This window comes from Bombina bombina, chromosome 4, assembly GCF_027579735.1.
Source record: "Bombina bombina isolate aBomBom1 chromosome 4, aBomBom1.pri, whole genome shotgun sequence".
Lineage (NCBI taxonomy): Eukaryota > Metazoa > Chordata > Amphibia > Anura > Bombinatoridae > Bombina > Bombina bombina.
Window position 1 is genome coordinate 700,412,020 of NC_069502.1, and position 23,010 is coordinate 700,435,029.

Below are 23,010 nucleotides of genomic sequence, written 5' to 3' on the forward strand. Positions count from 1 at the left end.
CTGTTCCTGAGCCTACCTACCTGGGTATGCTTTTCAACAACGGATATCAAGAGAACAAAGCAAAGTTGATAATTAGAAGTACATTGGAAAGTAGTTTAAAACTGTATGTTATGTCTGAATCATGAAAGTTTAATTGTGACTTAACTATCTCTTTAATAAGTGTGTAGCAGCAATGTTTGTAACAATATTGTGCATATAATGCTTAAAGTAAATGTCAAGTTTGATGAATCAGTGCCCGGTTTTTAAAAACCCTATTAAAAACAGGGGCACTTTCATTCATCAAACTTTACATTTCACTTGTTTTGTTAAAATACTTACCTTTTAATCTTGAAAGCCGCTCCAGCGATTCCCCCTCCTGCCGCTCATTACTTCATACGTCGGCAATGATGAATAGGGCATCCTCCAATCACGGAGGAATCATTGCCTGAGGAAACGCCGTGATTGGAGGAAGACGGATTCGTCATTTTTAACATTTGAATAGGTTTGCAACGGCGGGGGAAGCGCTGGAGTGGCTTTCAAGATTAATAAGGTAGGTATTTTAACAAAACAAGTGAAATGTAAAGTTTGATGAATGAAAGTGCCCCTGTTTTTAATAGGGTTTTTAAAACCAGGCACTGATTCATCAAACTTGACATTGACTTTAAGGGAGATGGGAACTTCTGAGCCCTTCTAGATACACTTGCATTGAAAATACAAAAAAAATACATCATTTTATAATAGGCAAGTGACTCATAAAACCCATTAATAAAACAATTTTAATACTTACGCTCTATCTGTTTTTATTTCCATGTCCATTTAATGGATGAGTTATTAGTTCCTGTCAGGATACTATCTATAATTCTTTACACATAATTTGAAACAAAATACATGGTCAGGCCCATTCCTTGCTCAAGTTTGCTTTGAATAAAAAACAATCACCAGTAAAGAAAATCTCAGGGGCTTTTTATTCTACAGAATATATTGTGCATTCAGTCTTTTGGTTGCCCTTGTCAGAGGCCTTTTTTAAAGGGACACTGAACCCATTTTTTTTCTTTCATGATTCAGATAGAGCATGCAATTTTAAGCAACTTTCTAATTTACTCCTGTTATCATTTTTTCTTCATTCTCTTGCTATTTTTATTTGAAAAGCAAGAATGTAAGTTTAGAAGCCAGCCCATTTTTGGTTCGCAACCTGGGTTGTCCTTGCTGATTGGACAGCACTAATGAACAAGTGCTATCCATGGTGCTGAGCCAAAAATTGGCTAGCTCCTTAGCTTAGATGCCTTATTTTTCAAATAAACAAAGCAAGAGAATGAAGAAAAATTGATATTGGGAGTAAATTAGAAAGTTGCTTAAAATGCATGCTCTATCTGAATCACGAAAGAAATAAATTGGGTTCAGTGTCCCTTTAAGGGACAGTAAAAACTTTGAGATTGTCATATACAATGGTTTAATATGAATTGTAAACTTTGCAATACACTTTCATTATTTATTTCGCCCCATTTATTCTAATTTAAGTTTGAAAATTGTGGACTTTTAAGTTCTGAAAGAGCATATGTCCGGTTTCACAAGCCTAACCTTTCTACATATATATCCCTAATTTACAGTTTCTTACCTTATCATTTCTGCTAAATTCCTATCTTTTCTAGACTCAAATCCAAAATGGCTCCTCCAAATAAGGAAAAACAATTGCAGCAGATAAGGTGTTAATCTAATATTATTCAGACTCTGCTGATCTACCATTCAGACTCTATCGGAAAACTTCAGAAAAAAGTTGTAAATTACAAGGTGTTTACTGTCCCTCTGTTTATATGCTTCACTTTTATTCCTTTGTTTGTAAGGAAAAAGGGACATGAAAATCAAAATTAACTTTTAGGGTTCAGACTTTTTAGGAGACTTTTCATTTTACTTTTATTATCAAATTTACTTTATCTTTGTACCCTTTGTTTTAAAGGGATAGTCTAGTCAAACTTTCATGATTCCGATAGAGCATGCAATTTTATGCAACTTTCTAATTTACTCCTATTATCAATTTTTCTTTGTTCTCTTGGTACCTTTATTTGAAAAAGCAAAAATGTAAGCTTATGAGCCCAACCCAGTTTTGGTTCAGCACCTGGGTATCGCTTGTTAATTGGGGTCTAAATGTCGCCACCAATCAGCAAGCGCTACTTAGGTTCTGAACCAAAAATGGGCCGGCTCCTAAGCTTACATCCTTGTTTTTTCAAATAAAGATACCAAGAGAACGAAGAAAAAATTATAATAGGAGTAAATTAGACAGTTGCTTAAAATTGCATGCTTTATCTGAATCTTAAAAGTTTAATTTTGACTAGACTATCCCTTTAAGTTGCAATACTGGGAATCAAATGGTGATTGATGGCTGCACACATGTTCCTTGTCATTGGCTCACCAGTTGTGTTCAGCAAGGTCCCAGTAGTGCATTGCTGCTCTGAAGATTATTTTAAAGGGACAGTCTTGTCAAAATTAAACTTTAATTATTCAGATAGGGCATTCAATTGTAAACAACTTTACAATTTGCTTTGTTATCTTGGTATTCTTTGCTGAAAGATGAATCTAGGTAGGCTTATATGCTAATAAGCCATTGAAGGCCGTCTCTTATCTCACTGCATTTTTACAGTTTTTCACAGCTAGACAGTGCTAGTTCATGTATGCCATATAGATAACATTGTGTCCACTCCCGTGGAGTTATTAATGAGTTATCACTGATGCTAAAATGCAAGTCTGTCAAAAGAACTGAAATAATGGGGCAGTCTGCAGAGGCTTAGATGCATAGTAATTACAGAGGTAAAAAGTATATTTATATAACTGCGTTGCTTATGCAAAACTGGGTAATAAAGGGATTATCTATCTTTTTGAACAATAACCATTTTCAAGTCAATTTAACTCCAGGTGTTAAACACAATAGTGCAAACAGTGCAATTATAAAATGTTGTAACACATCACAAGTATTTTCTTTTTGCACTTGTATGTTCCTTTAAGAAAATGAATTTTTTTTAAATCACATTAAATCATAACATCAAATAAATCAGTATCACACAAATCACTGGTACAAGACATTTTATTGTTGTATCACATTTATCACTTTCTTTTTACTATAATATAATAAACAAGACCCAAAAGATAGTGAACTATATAAATGTGCTTGTACTTTAATACAGAAAACACTTTATGTTCAGTGTAAATGCTTAAGATGTTTAAGACGGTTTGAAAATACAAACAGTGATTTCAGGTCTAATTGGACAGGTACAAAAAGTATTTATAAATAGCCTTATTTTGATATTGTGATCTTGTTGCAGACTAACATAAATGTGGCTTATAATTAAAGTGCAATACTGCAGATCACATGCTATCACATAGGGATCACATTTAAAATGAATAGCGAATATACTTTTAAACAAGACTATGCATGCAAGCAAGCCCAATGATATCCATAATCTATGACAGTCGTAGTACGACTTGAAAACAGTTACTGGAATGTTCATATTTGAATTTTGCTTAAATACCTACATAGAAACAATATTTACTGCATGGTAACAATCAGACAAAATAGGCCTCATTTATACGTAAGCTGTTGTGCCATTTGTTAAAGTGAGCAGCTACCTGTAGGCAACTTCACTTTTCAGTCCACTCTGTGTTTATCAGATATTTTCTATAATACATACTTCCTGCCAAGTAAAGGTTATCAGAGGCTGCTGTTTTGGTATATCGGTTTTCAAATGTAAAATCATGCCACTAGGCACATCAGTGTCAGAAAGTAATAATAATAATTGTTTTAGGCCCACCGTGTATTGGGTGCAGTGCCACAATGGTAGGGTCGGGGCAGGATGTGTAGTTGGCGGGCTGTATAAAGAGGGGTGGGCCAGGTGTGCAGCGGGTGTGGTCAGAGCATGTCATGGGTGTGGCTGCGGGAGTCATTGTCAAAGCAGTGGTGGGAAAAGCAAGGTGGGATCACAGGTGGGTGTTTGCATGTGGGGCAGCAATTATGCCCCCCTGGTCTCTCCATGGCGACACAACTGGAGAAAATGCTAGGGGGTGCCAATGTAATGTCTGGCTAACAGTACTAGAAATGTAAATCAGGCTTTACAATGCAGATATGATTTTACAGTAGTCTTTTTTTTTTATGTTGTGAACCACTTTTTCATTTCTTTATGTATTTTTTATTTTCAACTTTTATCATATATTCCATTTTTGGTTAACTCTGTTATGTTTTAGCTAATTTAATTAGAAAATTTATTGTTTCAAAAGAACTATAAATTACTATTGCCAGCTCCATTATTACAACAGTGATAAATTAAGGGCTAAATCCCTATGTCAATCACTAAAATGGAGCCAGTCTGAAAAAAATCAAACCACAGCAGATTTTTATTCATAGCTGCTCCATTTTAACAACTTAAAAACCGTTAAACCACTGTTATTCAGTGACTGTACACTTAAAGGGCCATAATACCCAAATGTTTAAACACTTGAAAGTGATGCAGCATAGCTGTAAAAAGCTGACTAGAAAATATCTCCTGAACATCTCTATGTAAAAAAGAAAGATATTTTACCTCAAAAATTTCTCAGTAGCCACCTCCCATTGTAAAGGATTTCTAAGCAGCATTTTAGTGTGTCTGTCCTGGGACAGCTTAGGGGATGAGCCTCGTGCACTCTCATATTATTTCCCTATTCAGCTTACTATGAAATCTCATGAGAGTTAAGTGAAATCTCATGAGATCACAGTAAAAGAGTCCATGACCTCAGCACTGCTGATGCTGATTGGCTGCTGTTCATTTCTTCATTTTTTTTACCTGCAGCTGGGAACAACTGAGTATAACTTTTTACACAGAACTTACTCTGCTGAGCTGAGGAGATTGTGAGGTAAAATATCTTCCATTTTTACATAGAGATGCTCAGGTGATATTTTTACAGTTATACTGCATCAGTTTCAAGTGATTTAGCATATGAGTATTATGTCCCTTTAAATAGTAGCAATGTTATCTTGGAGTTAATAGTGGTAAAGGGATTGTATAAAGAGAGATACTTGTGTTGGGTGGTGGTGGGAATATTGCAGTAATAGAAATCGGGGTTAACTGAGTACAGCAAATAAGTTATGAGTCTGCATTAAAGGGACATTAAACTGCTCGACACAAGTGCTACTTAGCATGCCATTGTTTTTCCTCCTGTGCCGGCAGCTGTTCTATCATTTTAGCTAATTACAGATTCTGGTCGGTGAAGCAACATATCTGTGCTGGATGCTGCCATCTTGGAGCAGTAATATTCTTGAGATAAAAGTGGTGCACATTCACAGACCAGAGATCTTGCCAGCATTTGACAGCTATATGAATAAATAAAGTTTAGCTTGCACAATACCGAGTGAAAGCTTTACGTTTCTGCATTTTGTTACACAGTTTAAAAAGTACAAAACAAATATAAAAAGCCCTCATATAAATAATATGGAGCAATGCAGCCACTGCAAAAATGTACAGCTCCCGCTCTGCTTTGTGCACGCTAAACTGAAGTACACAATATAACTTGTCAAAAACACAACAGTGTCACTGATTTGTGAATTGGTTCTGATTATGTCATAGGCTTGAGAAAACTAAAGCTCCAAGATGTGCCAATGTATAGGTGCGGAGCTTCGCCAACTGGCTCTTGTTAGGGGTTAAAATAAGAAAAAAATATTTAAAGAGCTACTGTTACAGGAAAAAAACAAAAGAATAGCAACCATTCTGTTGAAATTGTGCCCAGCTGTGTAAGTTTTAATAAAGCAGGCAATTAATGATGTCACTACTACACAGTGGTTGGCATCAGCACTGCCCTCAGCGTCACACAATGGGAAGAGATAATATATTGTTGCTATTATGAGTATCTCACACAGAAAGTTAAACTGCTGCTGTTACTTGGGAGCTGCTACAAGACTTACCCACATCACTTTTGTGCAGCTCCAGGTGATGATAGGTGTAATGATAAGCCATTTGTTCTTTTAAATTAACATGGTTTTTATGTTACTGTTATTGCCTAGAGAGCTGGCACTTCCGAAAAATTAGATGACCCAAGGACTGGGGCTATTGTAGACCCTGCCCCCAAACTGCCTTAGAACAGCCAAGGATTATGACCCTTTACAATGAGGAAATCAAGTGGAACATTAAAATCTGACTTTTGAAACGGTGACAAAAAATCAGTGTCCTTGTTACACAATTCGTAAAGCATTGTAAAATAGCCACAGTAAGCAAAAGTATCTAGCACATATGTATTAAGCAACAAAGTGTATATATATAAATGAAAGCAAATCAAATTTTCAAGTCTTTATTTCTACCACATAGAAAAATATTATAAATCAGAGCTGTCTTAGTTCAGAATAGGTCTTTGATAGTAAAATAAAAATCCCAATTCTGACTGTTTTACATTTAACTTGGAAAATGTGTTTTTTTATTTTTTATTATGCTTCATATTAATCAACACTAAAGGAGTGTTTAATATATTTTATTTTATAATACAAAGGTCAAATGTGCTTTTGGAAAAGATAAGTGCAGTTCAAAATTCAAATATATTGAATAGTTTTTAGATATGGCAATTCTTGGAAAAAAACAACCCTTTCAACAATTTTAGTAGCAACTAACAGGTTTTACGTTTTATAAAATGCAACTAGTCTTTTATATTCTCTGAAGCTTTATTTCTAACCTTGAGCATGGCAAAAGTTGGTGAAGATAAAAGACTCCTTTAATACATTATTTTTAACACTGATTTTATGGAGCTACTCTATTAAATATGGTCATGGAATATTGCATAATTGACCTGTTTGTTTCCAACATTTTAGCTTTCATTAAACATTTTATCGTTAATTAAAACATTCCACTAATCAAAAGGAGAATTAGATATAATAATAATAATAAAAAAATATATAAAAATATACAAAAATGTAACTGTGAGCAATCCATAGCACTAAGTAACTGCCAAGTTTGCATGCTCAAATGCTTGCCTGAAATAAATCTGTCTATCTATGTATATCTCTATGATATCACGTGTATTACACTTGAATTATGACCAAAATATCTAAATATTGATTTAAAAAGAATCTTATTTGTCCTCTTTTTTTTTCATGGCAGCTCCAGAATACATTTATTTTGAAGGCATTCAGGGGGAGATGTCACCCTATATTTAGATACATAATTTGAATTAAAGGTATTGAAAGGTCAAAACTGAAATGTGCATGGGCGCATTTCAATTTTAAATATAAGCATTTTTGCAATATACTTCCATTAGCTTAAATGCTTCTAGTACGGTTTTTCAGCGGCATATGCACATATCCTGTGAGTGCATGTACCAGCAGTATTCAAACACCTTATATTCTCAGAGAGTCAGCAGTGGTGTGTATTGCTTATAAAGACATATTTTGTGTCATTCAAGCCACCACTGACTCTCTGCGAAGGTGTGGTGTTTGAATACTGGTGCACAGGCCCTCACAGGATATGTGTATATGCCACTGAACAACAGCAATAACTTTTATTAGAATCATTTTAATAATTTGAAGTATATTGCAAACATTTTTATATTTCAAATTGAAATGCAGCCGTGCACATTTCATTTTTCACCTTTCTAACCTTTAAAGGGACACTGAACCCAATTGTTTTCTTTTGTGATTCAGATAGAGCATGCAATTTTAAGCAACTTTCTAATTTACTCCTATTAGCAAATGTTCTTCATTCTCTTTGAAAAGCAAGAATGTAAGTTTAGCTGACGGGCCATTTTTGGTGAACAACCTGAGTTGTTCTTGCTGATTGGTGGATACATTCATTCACCAATAAACAAGTGCTGTCCAGGGTTTTAGACTTTCTTTTTTAGATACAGATAGCAAGAGAACAAATAAAAATTGATAATAGAAGTAAATTAGAAAGTTGCTTAAAATTGCATGCTTTATCTGAATCACAAAAGAAAAAAATTGGGTTCAGTATTCCTTTAATGTTGGCTGAGAGCCTTTCTGTTTACAAAATGGCTGTGGGTAAATGAATTTAAGTTTCACTGGGAAACTTCTTATAGTATTGTGACAACAAAGAACTTTATCACTTATAGAAAAAAATTGAAATATGTAGATATATTGAAAACATGTAATCTAAAATTAAAAGGATGGACTATGATTAGCCTGATTGAAAAAAAGAATGGAAAATTATATGTTATATTCAGGAAAAGTAAAATGGAAATCAATTAATCATAATTATAAAATATTCTTAATAATGCATGCAACTAAACAACAAATTTGAAAACATACTGCATTTGTAAAAACATATCAAAACTACAATTTCAAGCATAAAACAGTGTACAGATATATTTCAGTATCATGTTAGTCCAAAAAGGAATCCTGAGAATGAGGAATGAATGTAGTCAGATGAATATAAGCCATTAGATTCTGCACTGGGTAACTGAAGCCATACTTGATCATTTTCATTTAGGTCTATGACCGCACTACCTGATGCTTGGTCCAGGTATCCTTTTTTGTATTCATCATAGGTATACATAATTGGGGTTCCATTTTTATACAGTGCAACCCAGACATTTGAGCCTTTAACATGTACATGGTAGGAAAAATAATATAGTCCTGGTATCCTGCATGTAAATATCCCAGTACGAGAGTCATAGTGGTTTTGGCGGTTGTAAAGGATTTTGTCAAATTTTATGGGCACTCCAACTGCTGGGAAGGCTGTAGAAAGAATAGCTGTGAAAGCAGATGTTTGGATTTGTCTAAGACCTTGAATTTGCCCAGATTTTGCATAACCATCTGGGATCTGATGTGGCATTATTACATGGCCTGGCTGCCCTGGTGGACCGGGTGGACCTGGTAACCCTGGCTCACCGTTCAATCCTCTTGACCCTGGAATTCCTGGGGGACCAGCTGGTCCTTGTATTCCATTTGTAGCAATTCCAGCCGGACCTGGTAGACCTGGAACACCTGCCTCCCCTTTCTGACCTGGAAGACCTGCAATGCCTGAGGGCCCTGATGGCCCTCTCATACCTGGTATGCCAGTAGCTCCTCTAGGACCTTGTTCTCCATTGTAACCTATTTCTCCTCTGGGGCCTACTGGGCCACTTTTTCCTGGAAGACCAGGTGGCCCTACAATGCCTTTCTCTCCTTTCTGTCCTGAGACGCCCTGAGGTCCCATGAGACCGGCAAGCCCTGGTTCACCTGGATAGCCTGGTTTTCCATCCAACCCTGGTAATCCTCTTTCACCCTGAGGCCCTGCCAGTCCTACATAGCCTTTTGGGCCAATCTCACCCTTCTGACCTGGCAAACCAACTTCTCCTGGCATCCCTCTTACTCCTTGCATACCCACATTTCCTGGTAACCCATGTAAACCTGGTGGCCCAGGTAGACCTACTGGACCCTGATCTCCTTTTATTCCAGGAATACCAGGTACCCCATCAAGTCCTCTGTGCCCTTTTGGTCCTGATATTCCTGGTTTTCCATAGCCTGGTAGCCCTTGAGGGCCTGGCATACCAGGAATTCCTGGTTGACCTTTTTGCCCAATAAAGCCATTCATTCCTGGGGCACCATTTACTCCAGGTTTGCCTAAGCCAGGTTGCCCTGGTACACCTGGAAGGCCCTGTGGACCAGGAAAACCTTGTATGCCTGGTTCGCCTGGTAAACCTCGATCTCCTAGTTTTCCTGGCTGACCAGGAAGACCATTTACACCAGGTTTTCCTATACCAGTAAGCCCCTGGGGCCCTGGTGGTCCGGGCAAACCAGTAGGTCCTCTTTCCCCTGGTTGACCTGGAACTCCATATCCATTTTGTCCCTTAACACCATTAATACCAGGAAAACCAGGTTCACCCTTTAGTCCTGGATGTCCTCTAGGCCCTTGGTTTCCTAATGCTCCCTGTGGTCCTGGCTTTCCTGCTGCAGATATTCCAGCAGGACCTGGAATTCCAGGTGGTCCTTGTTGCCCTCTTGGTCCTGGAAATCCAATAGGCCCAGTGTCCCCCTTTTCTCCTTGGTATCCACGTTCTCCATGCTTCCCTGGTAAGCCTGGTAAGCCTGGCTTTCCAATAGAAGAGAACCCTGGTGGCCCTGGCACTCCCTGTGCTCCTTGAGGCCCAGGGCTTCCATAGCCTTGTTTTCCGGGTGGTCCTTGTGGTCCTGGTTGCCCTCTTGGACCAATTGGTCCCGGAGGACCTGGTAGCCCCTGTTGTGGTCCACTTGGAATTACTGAAATAAATAAATAAATTAAATAAACAAATGACCATATTTTAACATTTTAAATACAAATAATTATTTACCATAAAACTATTTTACTTAATTACAAAGCCACACTTATTTGGGGACTCAATTCATCATCAAACAAGTCAATAAAAATTCTTATTTAGTATGAAACAATGAATATATTCACCAGGTAGAAGGTGATGAAGGACTAGTCAACAGATTATTTTCCATCTTTTGGATAATAATGATTTTTTACTCTTGCTAAAGGAAGAAAATCAAAATAATACTCAACTAGAAATAAATTACATTTGTAATGAAGTACATTTGATGTATTAGCTCTATCCTAAAACATTCTCTATATGCAACAATTTATGTTAATTATATTGACATTTAGATTTTTTTTTTTAAGTTATTGTAAACTTAAACTATTCTCTCTTTTTTGTAATAAAAAAGTTAATGATTGGCACTTTCATTGAAGCCACCTTTAGCGTCAAGCAAGTTAATAATAATGCCCCTGGTTTTGATGCCAAATTCTGTGAGTGTGTGTGGGCATATGTATGGTATATATGTGTGTATGCATTTCTGTGTTTGTGCATATGTATGGTATATGTGCATGTGTGTGTATGCATTTATGTGTGTGTGTGTGCATACATTTATGTGTTTATGCAATGCATTTATGTGTTTGTGCATATGCATGGTATATGTGTATGTGTGTGTATGCAATTATGTGTGTGTGTGTGTATATGTATGTGTGTATGCATTTATGTGGGTGCATATGTATGGTATCTGTGTGTGTGTGTGAATGCATATATGTTTATGTGCATTAATATGGTATATGTGTGTGTATGCATTTATGTGATTGTGCATATGTATGGTATATGTGTGTATGGTATATGTGCATGTGTGTGTATGCATTTGTGTGTGTGTGTGTATATGTATGTGTGTATGCATTTATGTGGGTGCATATGTATGGTATCTGTGTGTGTATGCATTTATGTGTGTGTGCATATATATGGTATATGTGTGTGTATGAATATGCATTTATATGTATGTGTGTGTATGCATATACAGTATATGGTATATGTGTGTGTGTGGGTGGGGGGGTATTTTTTCTCTCACTGTGTTTCAATTTGCTTATGTGTCCTATGTTTTTCTACACACAAAAACAGTTAATTTATGCCACTCATCCGACAGTTGTGTGCAGTTTATTTTCCATGCTTTATTTGAATTGTTGGTACTTTGAGATAAATAGGTTTCCTGTAGCAATTTTATCACTCATGTGCAAAACGTTCACCATCGCTGGTATATACTATAGGATTTGAAAAGAGTAACTGGCTTGAATTGATTAATGCTATTATTATATTCTTTCATTTTATTATTATATTTTTTCTTCTTTCTTCGTTTGGCTTTTCTAGCCAAAGCCCTGATGTGTTGCGCAAATTGCTTCTTCACGTCAATTTATTTATGGTTGTGACCCTAAACAGGTACTATTTGTTAAACTTAAATGTACTCCGTTATTTTCTTCTTCACAGAAATGGTGATTGATTCATAGAATAAGCTTCCAGAGAGGTGGTAGTGACAAACACTGGGGACTTTAAGAATGCCTGGAATAAGCATAAGGATACCCTACAAACCAATATACTTTCACTTTTAGGACATTTTGGGAAGACTTGTTGGGCCTGTGGATTTTATCTGCCATCAAAATATATGTTTCTATGTTTATTACCAATGTGAAGAGCTGAGTATTTGTGGTGACCAATATTAAGGTCTCTTTGTACATATATGGGCCAGCTTAAGAATCTTCAGTATCACTTAAAGCAATAGAAATGTCAAAATTAAACTTTTATGATTCAGATAGTGCATGTCATTTTAAGACACTTTTAAATTCACTTCCATTTTTAAATGTGCTTTGTTCTCTTGGTATCCCTTGTTGAAAAAGTATACGCACATATCCTACACTAGTGGGAGCTAGCTGGTGATTGGTGCCTGCATATATTTGTCTCCTGCAATTGGCAAAGTAGATGTGTTTATCTAGCTGCCAGTGGTGCAATGCTGTTTTTTCAACAAAGAATAACAAGATAATGAAGCAAATTTGATCATAGAAGTAAATTGGGAAATTGTTTAAAATTGCACGTCTTTAGTACTCTATGGCAGCAGTGTTTTGCAACATTGAATAACAAAGCTACAAATAATGTTGCAAAACACGTGCACCCTCCTGAGCTCTTATGAGCCATCCTAGTGTTACTCTTCAATAAAAGATAACAAGAGAATGAAGCAAATTTGATAACAGAAGTAAATTTAAACATTTTTTAAATTGCATCTGTCCCTTTAACTATTTGTTTTTACATTTCGTTTTCATAAGGGTGTGTAGACCTTTTATATCCACTGTATATGTGTGTGTGTGTGTGTGTGTGTATATCTATATATATATATAGAGAGAGAGAGAAAATAACTCATTGTGTAGTTCATTAACAAATCTAGACAGGCCCGAAGGTTTGTTTTCCCACAGAAAACCTCTGAATTGCATTGTTTTCAATGCAGCAAAGGATTTTGGGTAAGATATGCAAATTAAGTACACAATGACACACCTTTTTACTTCAGTCTGCTTTTCAGCAGATTCCCTTTACGCCAAAGTATCGCTGTTCATACAGCTTATAAACTTAGCTAGGGTCAGTGCAGTGATTCATAACCATCCCAGGACAGACTGTTTCGTAGTTGTTGCTACTCATCAGCTGGGAGAAGGTTTGAATCACTGCTGGGTGAAGTTGATTCCGGGCAGAATACAACAACATTTTAAATTAGGGGGAGATAAAAGGCGAGTTTAAAATCCTCCACTACGCAAAAAATATAGAGAAAATAACTCATTGTGTAGTTCATTAACAAATCTAGACAGGCCCGAAGGCTTGTTTTCCCACAGAAAACCTCTGAATTACATTGTTTCCAATGCAGCAAAGGATTCTGGGTAAGATATGCAAATTAAGTACACAATGACACACCTTTTTACTTCAGTCTGCTTTTCAGCAGATTCCCTTTACGCCAAAGTATCGCTGTTCATACAGCTTATAAACTTAGCTAGGGTTAGTGCAGTGATTCATAACAATCGGGCCTGTCTAGATTTGTTAATGAACTACACAATGAGTTATTTTCTCTATATTTTTTGCGTAGTGGAGGATTTTAAACTCGCCTTTTATCTCCCCCTAATTTAAAATGTTGTTGTATTCTGCCCGGAATCAACTTTACCCAGCAGTGATTCAAACCTTCTCCCAGCTGATGAGTAGCAACAACTACAAAACAGTCTGTCCTGGGATGGTTATGAATCACTGCACTAACCCTAGCTAAGTTTATAAGCTGTATGAACAGCGATACTTTGGCGTAAAGGGAATCTGCTGAAAAGCAGACTGAAGTAAAAAGGTGTGTCATTGTGTACTTAATTTGCATATCTTACCCAGAATCCTTTGCTGCATTGGAAAAAATGTAATTCAGAGGTTTTCTGTGGGAAAACAAGCCTTCGGGCCTGTCTAGATTTGTTAATGAACTACACACACACACACACACACACACACACACACACACACACACACACACACACACACACACACACGTATGTATATAGCTATATATATGTGTGTATGTATGTATGTGTGTATATATATATATGTGTGTGTGTATATATATATATATATATATATATATATATACACACACACACACACACATATTGGTATGCTTATATTTATATGACATTCATATTCTTTCAAGTTCACAGATCCCCACACACACACACAATATTTAATGTTGAGGGAACTAGTAACTTTTTCTTTTCTTGCTAGTGTGTTTTTATTTCGGAACAGTATGTATAGATTTGTTATATATATTTACTAACAATGGTATGAGCCCACGGACTATAGCAGGTGTAAACCACTGCCTGTGTGCTGAAATAGAACTGTGTAATCATCTAAAATGGATACTGCTCTTTCAGGACTTTTTAACAAATTTATTGTGACGTTTCAAGGGCAGTTGGCCCTCTTTTGGTACATTTAGCTGCAGTGTGTTTGGTTAATCTTTCAGAACAAATTATTCCTCTTAAGAAAGATGTTTTGTTTTACTAAATTATTTGCAACTAGTTTTTACTACATTTATCCATGTTAATTGTAATATTTTAAATGATTAAATTAATCTAATTGAAGACTACATACAATTTCTAAATTTCTAGGTTTAGGAATTCAAAGTATTTGCAGTGTTATATAACCATTTATAAATCAAAGAGCTTTTCTAGTCATTAGAAATTAATTATAAAACAAATGTTACAGCTACACTGTTCAAAGTGACACATACAGTAAAAATAATTATAAATATTATTACAAATGTGGCAATATAATGCATTATAAATTCATAATAATTTTGTTGAGTATTTACTATATTAAATAGATATACATTTAAAGGGACGGTCCAAAATAAACTTTCATGATTCAAATAGGGCATGTAATTTTAAACAACTTTCCAATTTACTTTTATTAACAATTTTTCTTTGTTCTCTTGGTATTCTTAGTTGAAAGCTAAACCTAGGTAGGCTCATATGCTAATTTCTTAGACTTTGAAGGCCGTCTCTTATGTGAATGCATTTTGACAGTTTTTTACCACTAGAGGGCGTTAGTTCATGTGTGTTATATAGATAACATTGAGCTCATGCACGTAAAGTTACCTAGGAGTAAGCACTGATTGGCTAAAATGCAAGTCTGTCAAAATAACTGAAATAAGGGGGCAGTTTGTAGAGGCTTAGATACAAGCTAATCACAGAGGTAAAACGTGTATTATTATAACTGTGCTGGTTAAGCAAAACTGGGGAATGGGTAATAAAGGGATTATCTATCTTTTTAAACAAAAATTCTGGTGTTGACTGTCCCTTTAATATGGTTCAAAACAAAAAGAACATTTCAAATATGACCTTTATATCCCTTTAAGAAACACCTTCTAAAATAATACTGTATCCATCTGATAACCAGCCCCACTTGACTTAAAGTGAATGTAAATTTTGATGCTAAAGTGCCCGGTTTTTAAAAATTTGATTAAAAACAGGGACACTTTAATTCATCAAAATTTACATTTCCCTCGTGTTGGGAGAAAAACGTACCTTTTAATCTTGACATCAGATCCAGCTTCCTTCACCCGTCGCAAAGCCTCTTCCTGGGTCTAAAATGATGAATCCGGCTTCCTCCAATTACGGCATTGAATCAGACTCTGATTCCCCCCAGGGGGAAGCCATGATTGAAGGATGACCCATCCATCATTTCTGACATCAGAAATGGCTTGCAACGACCGGAGGAAGCTGGAGCAGCGGGCAAGTTTAAAAGGTAAGTTTTTTTCACAACAGGAGTGAAATGTAAATTTTGATGAATTAAAGTGCCCCTGTTTTTATTTTTTTATTTTTAAAACCGGGCACTTTAGCATCAAAATTTACATTCACTTTAACAAGCTGCTACTGCATGCTGATAACTCTTTGGGAGTCCCAGAAAAATGGGGGGTAATGTTGCATGTGGTTGACCAATCTGCTTCAAGTAAAAAGCCAGCCAGAAAGGTTGGTACTCCAGGGAGAATAAACATTAAACTTTATTCCAATATATTTAAATATTTGGAGGATGGGATAAAAGTGCTCCCATTCTGATGGTTGTTTTTGCTAGTACAATAAGTCATATAATAGGTGTATGTATTTGCCTTTTACGCAACAATCCTTTCCGCGCCAAAAGAGCTGTAGTTAAATTTTCAGCAGCAAAAACGTTTCACGAAACACTTCAAAAATACATTACAAAGTACAGTTACACTCCTATTAACACTGTCTATTAAAAATTATTTTAAAAATACATTGCACACACAAGTTATAAGGGCAAAGGGATTTTACATTGACATGCATACACATACATAAAGAAACATAGATTTATATGAATAAAGATATGTTTAACTATGGAGATAATGAAAAGATTTTACATTACAATCTTATGCACAATAAACAACATATCAGAGGGATTTTCAAAGAGATATTCACATATAGATCTCAAGATATATATATATATATATATATATATATATATATAAATAAATTCATATACATATCTCACTATGAATATAAATATCTGTCCAAACTCATCACATATATAGACAAATATTAATTTACAAATAAATCGAACATATTCCATTAACAAAATATTCTTGCAATATGAAATATTCACATTTTCATGCACACTTTCCGAGAATACGTCATAGATTAGGGCGTTAGTTATTTATTTTATCTTCTCCATTGACTTCTATGGGGAATGCGTGAATGCACATGCAATATGGCTTTTTGGACTACACGGGTTAACGCATGTGCAATATAAGTTATTTTGCAACTTGTAATACCTGCACAACCCCAAATGTGCAAAAACCTTAAAGGAATATTAAACCTTATTTCCATCTAATACGAGAAGAATCCACGGCTTCATTCATTACTTGTGGGAAATACAGAACCTGGCCACCAGAGGCAAAGACACCCCAGCCAAAGGCTTAAATACTTCCCCCTACTCCCCTCATCCCCCAGTTATTCTTTGCCTTTCGTCAGAGGAGGTTGGCAGAGATGTGTCAGAAGATTTCAGAGTAGTCTCTTATGGAGGGTAGTACTCTTCGAGATGGGACTGGAGTTTTAAGTAGTCCTGTCAGCCTCTCGAGTCCATGTCAGGAGCGATGCTACACACTGTCAAACTTGAGAGGCCCTAGTCCTGTTCCACGGTGTTGATTCTGGTAAGATTGTTTCATTTTTTTATATATGTAATGATAACACAAGAAGACAGGGTCACAGTGTGGCTCCTTTTATCTGTATAGAATCAAGGGTTAATATCTCCATATATACTTGATTGCTTTATTGTGTTTTGCCGCGACATGTGTGAGATGTGGCTCGGCAATGTGGAACAGTCAGGCTTTTTCTCCAACATTGGTGTGTCCGGTCCACGGCTTCATCCTTACTTGTGAGATATTCTCTTCCCCTACAGGAAATGGCAAAGAGAGCACACAGCAAGAGCTGTCCATATAGCCCCCCCCTCTGGCTCCGCCCCCCAGTCATTCTCTTTGCCGCTCTGAACAAGTAGCATCTCCACGGGGATGGTAAAGAGTATGTGGTGTTAGTTGTAGTTTTTTATTTCTTCTATCAAGAGTTTGTTATTTTAAAATAGTGCCGGTTTGTACTATTTACTCTACAACAGAAAATGAAGAAGATTTCTGTTAAAGAGGAGTATGATTTCTCCAACATAGGTGTGTCCGGTCCACGGCGTCATCCTTACTTGTGGGATATTCTCTTCCCCAACAGGAAATGGCAAAGAGCCCAGCAAAGCTGGTCATATGATCCCTCCTAGGCTCCGCCTACCCCAGTCATTCTCTTTGCCGTTGCACAGGCAACATCTCCACGGAGATGGCTAAGAGTTTTTTGGTGTTTAAAGGTTTTGCAAGCCGTGGTGCCTTCCATTTAGGTGACCTGATTTGCTCCCTCCCTTCATCCGTGTCCTAAAGCTTTGGTATTGGTTCCCACAAGTAAGGATGACGCCGTGGACCGGACACACCTATGTTGGAGAAAACAGAATTTATGCTTACCTGATAAATTACTTTCTCCAACGGTGTGTCCGGTCCACGGCCCGCCCTGGTTTTTTTAATCAGGTCTGATGAATTATTTTCTCTAACTACAGTCACCACGGTATCATATGGTTTCTCCTATGCATATTTCCTCCTGTACGTCGGTCGAATGACTGGGGTAGGCGGAGCCTCGGAGGGATCATATGACCAGCTTTGCTGGGCTCTTTGCCATTTCCTGTTGGGGAAGAGAATATCCCACAAGTAAGGATGACGCCGTGGACCGGACACACCGTTGGAGAAAGTAATTTATCAGGTAAGCATAAATTCTGTTTTTAGCACTAGTAACTAAAATCCATTGCTGTTCCCACACAGGGCTGTTGAAACCAGAGAACTTCAGTTGGGGGAACAGTTTGCAGGCTTATCTGCTTCAGGTATGATCAGTCATATTTCTAACAAGACATGTTAATGCTAGAAGACTGTCAGTTTCCCTTATGGGATAGGTAAGCCATTTTCTTAGACTCATAACAGATTAAGGCTTATAAATGGGCTCTATACTGGTTGACACTATTGTGGGCTAAATCGATTGGTTTATATCATATTTATATGGCATTTAGAGTGTTTTTGTGTAGTTGAAAACACTTTTGGGAACGTTTTATTTTGCCTTGCAGTTGGTTAGACTACTATTTCAGTCAGAAAGGCCCCTTCACTCTGGTATGCAGAGGGAGGAGGCCCCATTTTTGCGCCTCAGTTGCGCAGTTTACTTCCAAGGCAGTGCATGCAGCTTCATGTGAGGGGTCCTGTGGCTCAAAAAACGGACTCAGGAAGGCTTATTTCAGTGGTGAATAACTCTCAGGGAAGGTAAAAAGCCGCAGCAAGGCTGTGGCAGTGATTGTAGTGTGTTAAGACTGTTGATTTGAACAAATATCTCCGGTTTGCTCATTTTAAGGGTTGAAGTCTTGAAACTTGGCGTGCAATACTTTCAAGGCATTAGGACACTGGGGTGCAAATTTTGTAAAAATCGGATATTGCCTTCAAAGTTTTTCAAACTTGCAGAAATAAAGGGTGCCTTTTTATTATTTAAAGGGACAGTAACGGTTTTGTTTAAAAACACTTTTATTGCATTATTAGCCTGCCAAATTCTGTCTAACATGTCTGTACCTTCAGATAGCATATGTTCTGTGTGTATAGAGGCCAAGGTGGTTCCCCCTTTAACTATTTGTGCAAAATGTGCCAGGGCGTCCAAACAAAGTAAGGACAGTGATGTCACATTTAATAAAATTGCCCAAGATGATTCTTCTAATGAAGGTAGTGGGGATAGTTCCTCATCCTCTCCTTCTGTGTCAACACCAGTTTTGCCCGCGCAGGCGATACCTAGTACATCTAGCACGCCAATGCTTGTTACTATGCAACAATTAACTGCTGTGATGGATAATTCTATAGCAAATTTATTATCCAAACTACCATCATTTCCTAGAAAGCGTGATTGCTCAGTTTTAAATACAGAGGATGAGCAAGTTGGCGCTGATGATAACTTATCTGTTATACCCTCACATCAATCTGAATTGGCAGTGAGGGAGGGTCTGTCTGAAGGGGAAGTTTCTGATTCAGGGAAAATTTCTCAGCAGGCAGAACCTGATATCGTGGCATTTAAATTTAAGTTAGAACATCTCCGCGCCCTGCTTAAGGAGGTGCTAACTACGCTCGATGATTGTGATTCTTTGGTAATTCCAGAGAAGCTGTGCAAAATGGACAAATTCTTAGAGGTCCCAGTGCACGCTGATGCTTTTCCGATACCCAAGAGGGTGGCGGACATAGTGACTAAGGAGTGGGAAAGGCCAGGTATACCTTTTGTTCCACCTCCCATATTCAAGAAAATGTTCCCCATTGTCGACCCCAGAAGAGACGCATGGCAAACGGTTCCTAAGGTTGAGGGGGCAGTTTCAACGCTAGCCAAGCGCACAACTATTCCTATTGAGGACAGTTTCGCTTTCAAAGATCCTATGGATAAAAAATTGGAAGGATTGCCAAAAAAGATATTTGTCCAGCAAGGTTTCCTTCTTCAACCAATTTCGTGCATTATTCCTGTCACCACGGCAGCGTCTTTTTGGTTCGAGGAACTAGAAAATTCGCTCCAAAAGGAGACTCCATATGATGAAGTCATGGACAGAATTCACGCACTAAAGTTGGCTAATTCCTTTATTTTGGATGCCGCTTTCCAATGTCGTCCAAAACTAAATTGCTTAATATTCCTTTCAAGGGTAAGACCTTTTTTGGGCCGGAATTGAAAGAGATTATTTCAGACATTACTGGTGGTAAGGGCCATGCCCTCCCACAGGATAAGCCTTTCAAGGCTAAGAACAAATCTCATTTTCGTTCCTTTCGCAATTTCAGGAACGGACCAAATCCTAACTCTGCAGCCTCTAGACAAGAAGGCAACGCTTCCCAGCCTAAACCAGCATGGAAACCATTGCAAGGCTGGAACAAGGGTAAGCATGAAGGAGTAGCCCCCGATCCGGGACCGGATCTAGTAGGGGGCAGACTTTCTCTCTTTGCTCAGGCTTGGGCAAGAGACGTTCCGGATCCCTGGGCACTAGAAATAGTCTCTCAGGGGTATCTTCTAGAGTTCAAGGAACTTCCTCCAAGGGGAAGGTTCCACATGTCTCGCTTATCTTCAGACCAGATAAAGAGACAGGCATTCTTACATTGCGTAGGAGACCTATTAAATATGGGAGTGATACACCCAGTTCCGATAGCGGAACAAGGTCTGGGTTTTTACTCAAACCTGTTTGTAGTTCCCAAAAAAGAGGGAACTTTCAGGCCAATCCTGGATTTAAAGATTCTAAACAAATTCCTCAGAGTTCCATCATTCAAAATGGAAATCATTCGGACGATTTTACCAACAATCCAAGAGGGTCAATATATGACTACCGTGGACTTAAAGGATGCGTACCTGCATATTCCTATCCACAAAGATCATTATCAGTTCCTGAGGTTCGCCTTTCTGGACAAACATTACCAGTTCGTGGCTCTTCCGTTCGGTTTAGCCACTGCTCCCAGAATTTTCACATAGGTGCTAGGGTCCCTTCTAGCGGTACTAAGACCGAGGGGCATTGCTGTAGCAACTTATCTAGACGACATTCTAATTCAAGCGTCATCTCTTTCCAAAGCAAGGGCTCATACAGACATTGTTCTAGCCTTTCTCAGATCTCACGGGTGGAAGGTGAACGTAGAAAAGAGTTCTCTGTCCCCGTCTACAAGAGTTCTCTTTTTAGGAACAATAATAGATTCTGTAGAAATGAAGATCTTCCTGACAGAGGTCAGGAAATTAAAGCTTCTAGACGCTTGTCAAGTTCTTCACTCTATTCCTCAGCCTTCCATAGCTCAGTGCATGGAGGTAATAGGATTAATGGTTGCAGCAATGGAAATAGTTCCTTTTGCTCGAATTCATCTAAGATCATTACAACTGTGCATGCTCAAACAGTGGAATGGGGATTATGCAGACTTGTCTCCCCAGATTCAAGTAGACCAGGTAACCAGGGACTCACTCCGCTGGTGGTTGACTCTAGATCACCTGTCTCAGGGAATGAGTTTCCAAAGACCAGATTGGGTCATCGTCATGACCGACGCCAGTCTCGTAGGCTGGGGTGAGGTCTGGAACTCTCTGAAAACTCAGGGTCTATGGTCTCGTCAAGAGTCTCTTCTCCCGATAAACATTTTAGAACTGAGAGTGATATTCAATGCGCTTCTGGCTTGGCCTCGCCTAGCGAAGGCCAGATTCATAAGATTCCAGTCGGACAACATGACGACTGTAGCGTACATCAATCATCAGGGGGGAACAAAGAGTTCCCTGGCGATGAGAGAGGTATCCAAGATCATCAAGTGGGCGGAGGATCACTCCTGCCACCTATCTGCAATTCACATCCCAGGAGTAGACAACTGGGAGGCGGATTATTTGAGTCGTCAGACTTTCCATCCGGGGGAGTGGGAACTTCACCCGGAGGTTTTTGCCCAGTTAACACATCTTTGGGGCATTCCAGATATGGATCTGATGGCGTCTCGCCAGAACGCCAAGGTTCCTCGATACGGGTCCAGATCAAGGGATCCCAAGGCGACACTAGTGGATGCATTAGTGGCGACTTGGTCGTTCAATCTAGCTTATGTGTTTCCACCGTTTCCTCTCCTTCCCAGGCTTGTAGCCAGGATAAAACAGGAGAAGGCATCGGTGATTCTAATAGCTCCTGCATGGCCACGCAGGACTTGGTATGCAGACCTGGTGAATATGTCATCGGCTCCACCATGGAAGCTACCTTTGAGACAGGATCTTCTAGTACAAGGTCCATTCGAACATCCAAATCTAGTCTCCCTGCAACTGACTGCTTGGAAATTGAACGCTTGATTCTATCTAAGCGTGGGTTTTCAGATTCAGTGATAGACACTCTGGTGCAAGCCAGAAAACATGTAACTAGAAAAATTTACCATAAGATATGGCAAAAATATATCTGTTGGTGTGAATCCAAGGGATTCTCTTGGAGTAAAATTAAAATTCCTAGGATACTTTCCTTTCTCCAAGAGGCTTTGGATAAAGGGCTGCCAGCTAGTTCCTTAAAGGGACAGATATCTGCTCTGTCTGTTTTATTACACAAACGTCTGGCAGCTGTGCCAGATGTGCAGGCGTTTGTACAGGCTTTAGTTAGAATCAAGCCTGTTTACAGAACTCTGACTCCTCCTTGGAGTCTAAATTTAGTTCTTTCAGTTCTTCAGGGGGTTCCGTTTGAACCCATGCATTCCATAGATATTAAGTTACTATCTTGGAAAGTTTTGTTTTTGGTTGCTATTTCTTCTGCTAGAAGAGTTTCTGAATTATCTGCTTTGCAGTGTACTTCTCCCTATCTGATATTCCATACACATAAGGTAGTTTTACGCACCAAGCCTGGTTTTCTTCCAAAGGTCGTTTACAACAGGAATATTAACCAGGAAATTGTTGTTCCTTCTCTGTGTCCGAATCCAGTTTCGAAGAAGGAACGTTTGTTACACAACCTAGATGTGGTCCGTGCTTTGAAATTCTATTTAGAAACAACAAAGGATTTCAGACAAACTTCATCCTTGTTTGTCGTGTATTCTGGTTAGAGGAGAGGGCAGAAAGCTACTGCTACCTCTCTTTCTTTTTGGCTGAAAAGCATCATCCGATTGGCTTATGAGACTGCCGGACGGCAGCCTCCTGAACGAATTACAGCTCATTCTACTAGAGC

The 23,010-nt window shown here is 38.1% G+C and overlaps 2 protein-coding genes across 2 annotated transcripts in view; one reads left to right on the forward strand and one right to left on the reverse strand.

Moving 5' to 3' along the window:
* Window positions 1-23,010, forward strand: part of NT5DC1 (5'-nucleotidase domain containing 1) — a 729,055-nt gene that overhangs the window by 100,710 nt on the left and 605,335 nt on the right. The window lies entirely within an intron of this gene.
* COL10A1 (collagen type X alpha 1 chain) overlaps window positions 8,310-23,010 on the reverse strand; it is a 54,092-nt gene continuing 39,391 nt past the window's right edge. Inside the window, exon 2 of the mRNA XM_053710878.1 lies at window positions 8,310-10,174. Coding sequence (XP_053566853.1) covers window positions 8,310-10,174 — 1,865 coding nt within the window. The remainder of the gene's footprint in view (window positions 10,175-23,010) is intronic.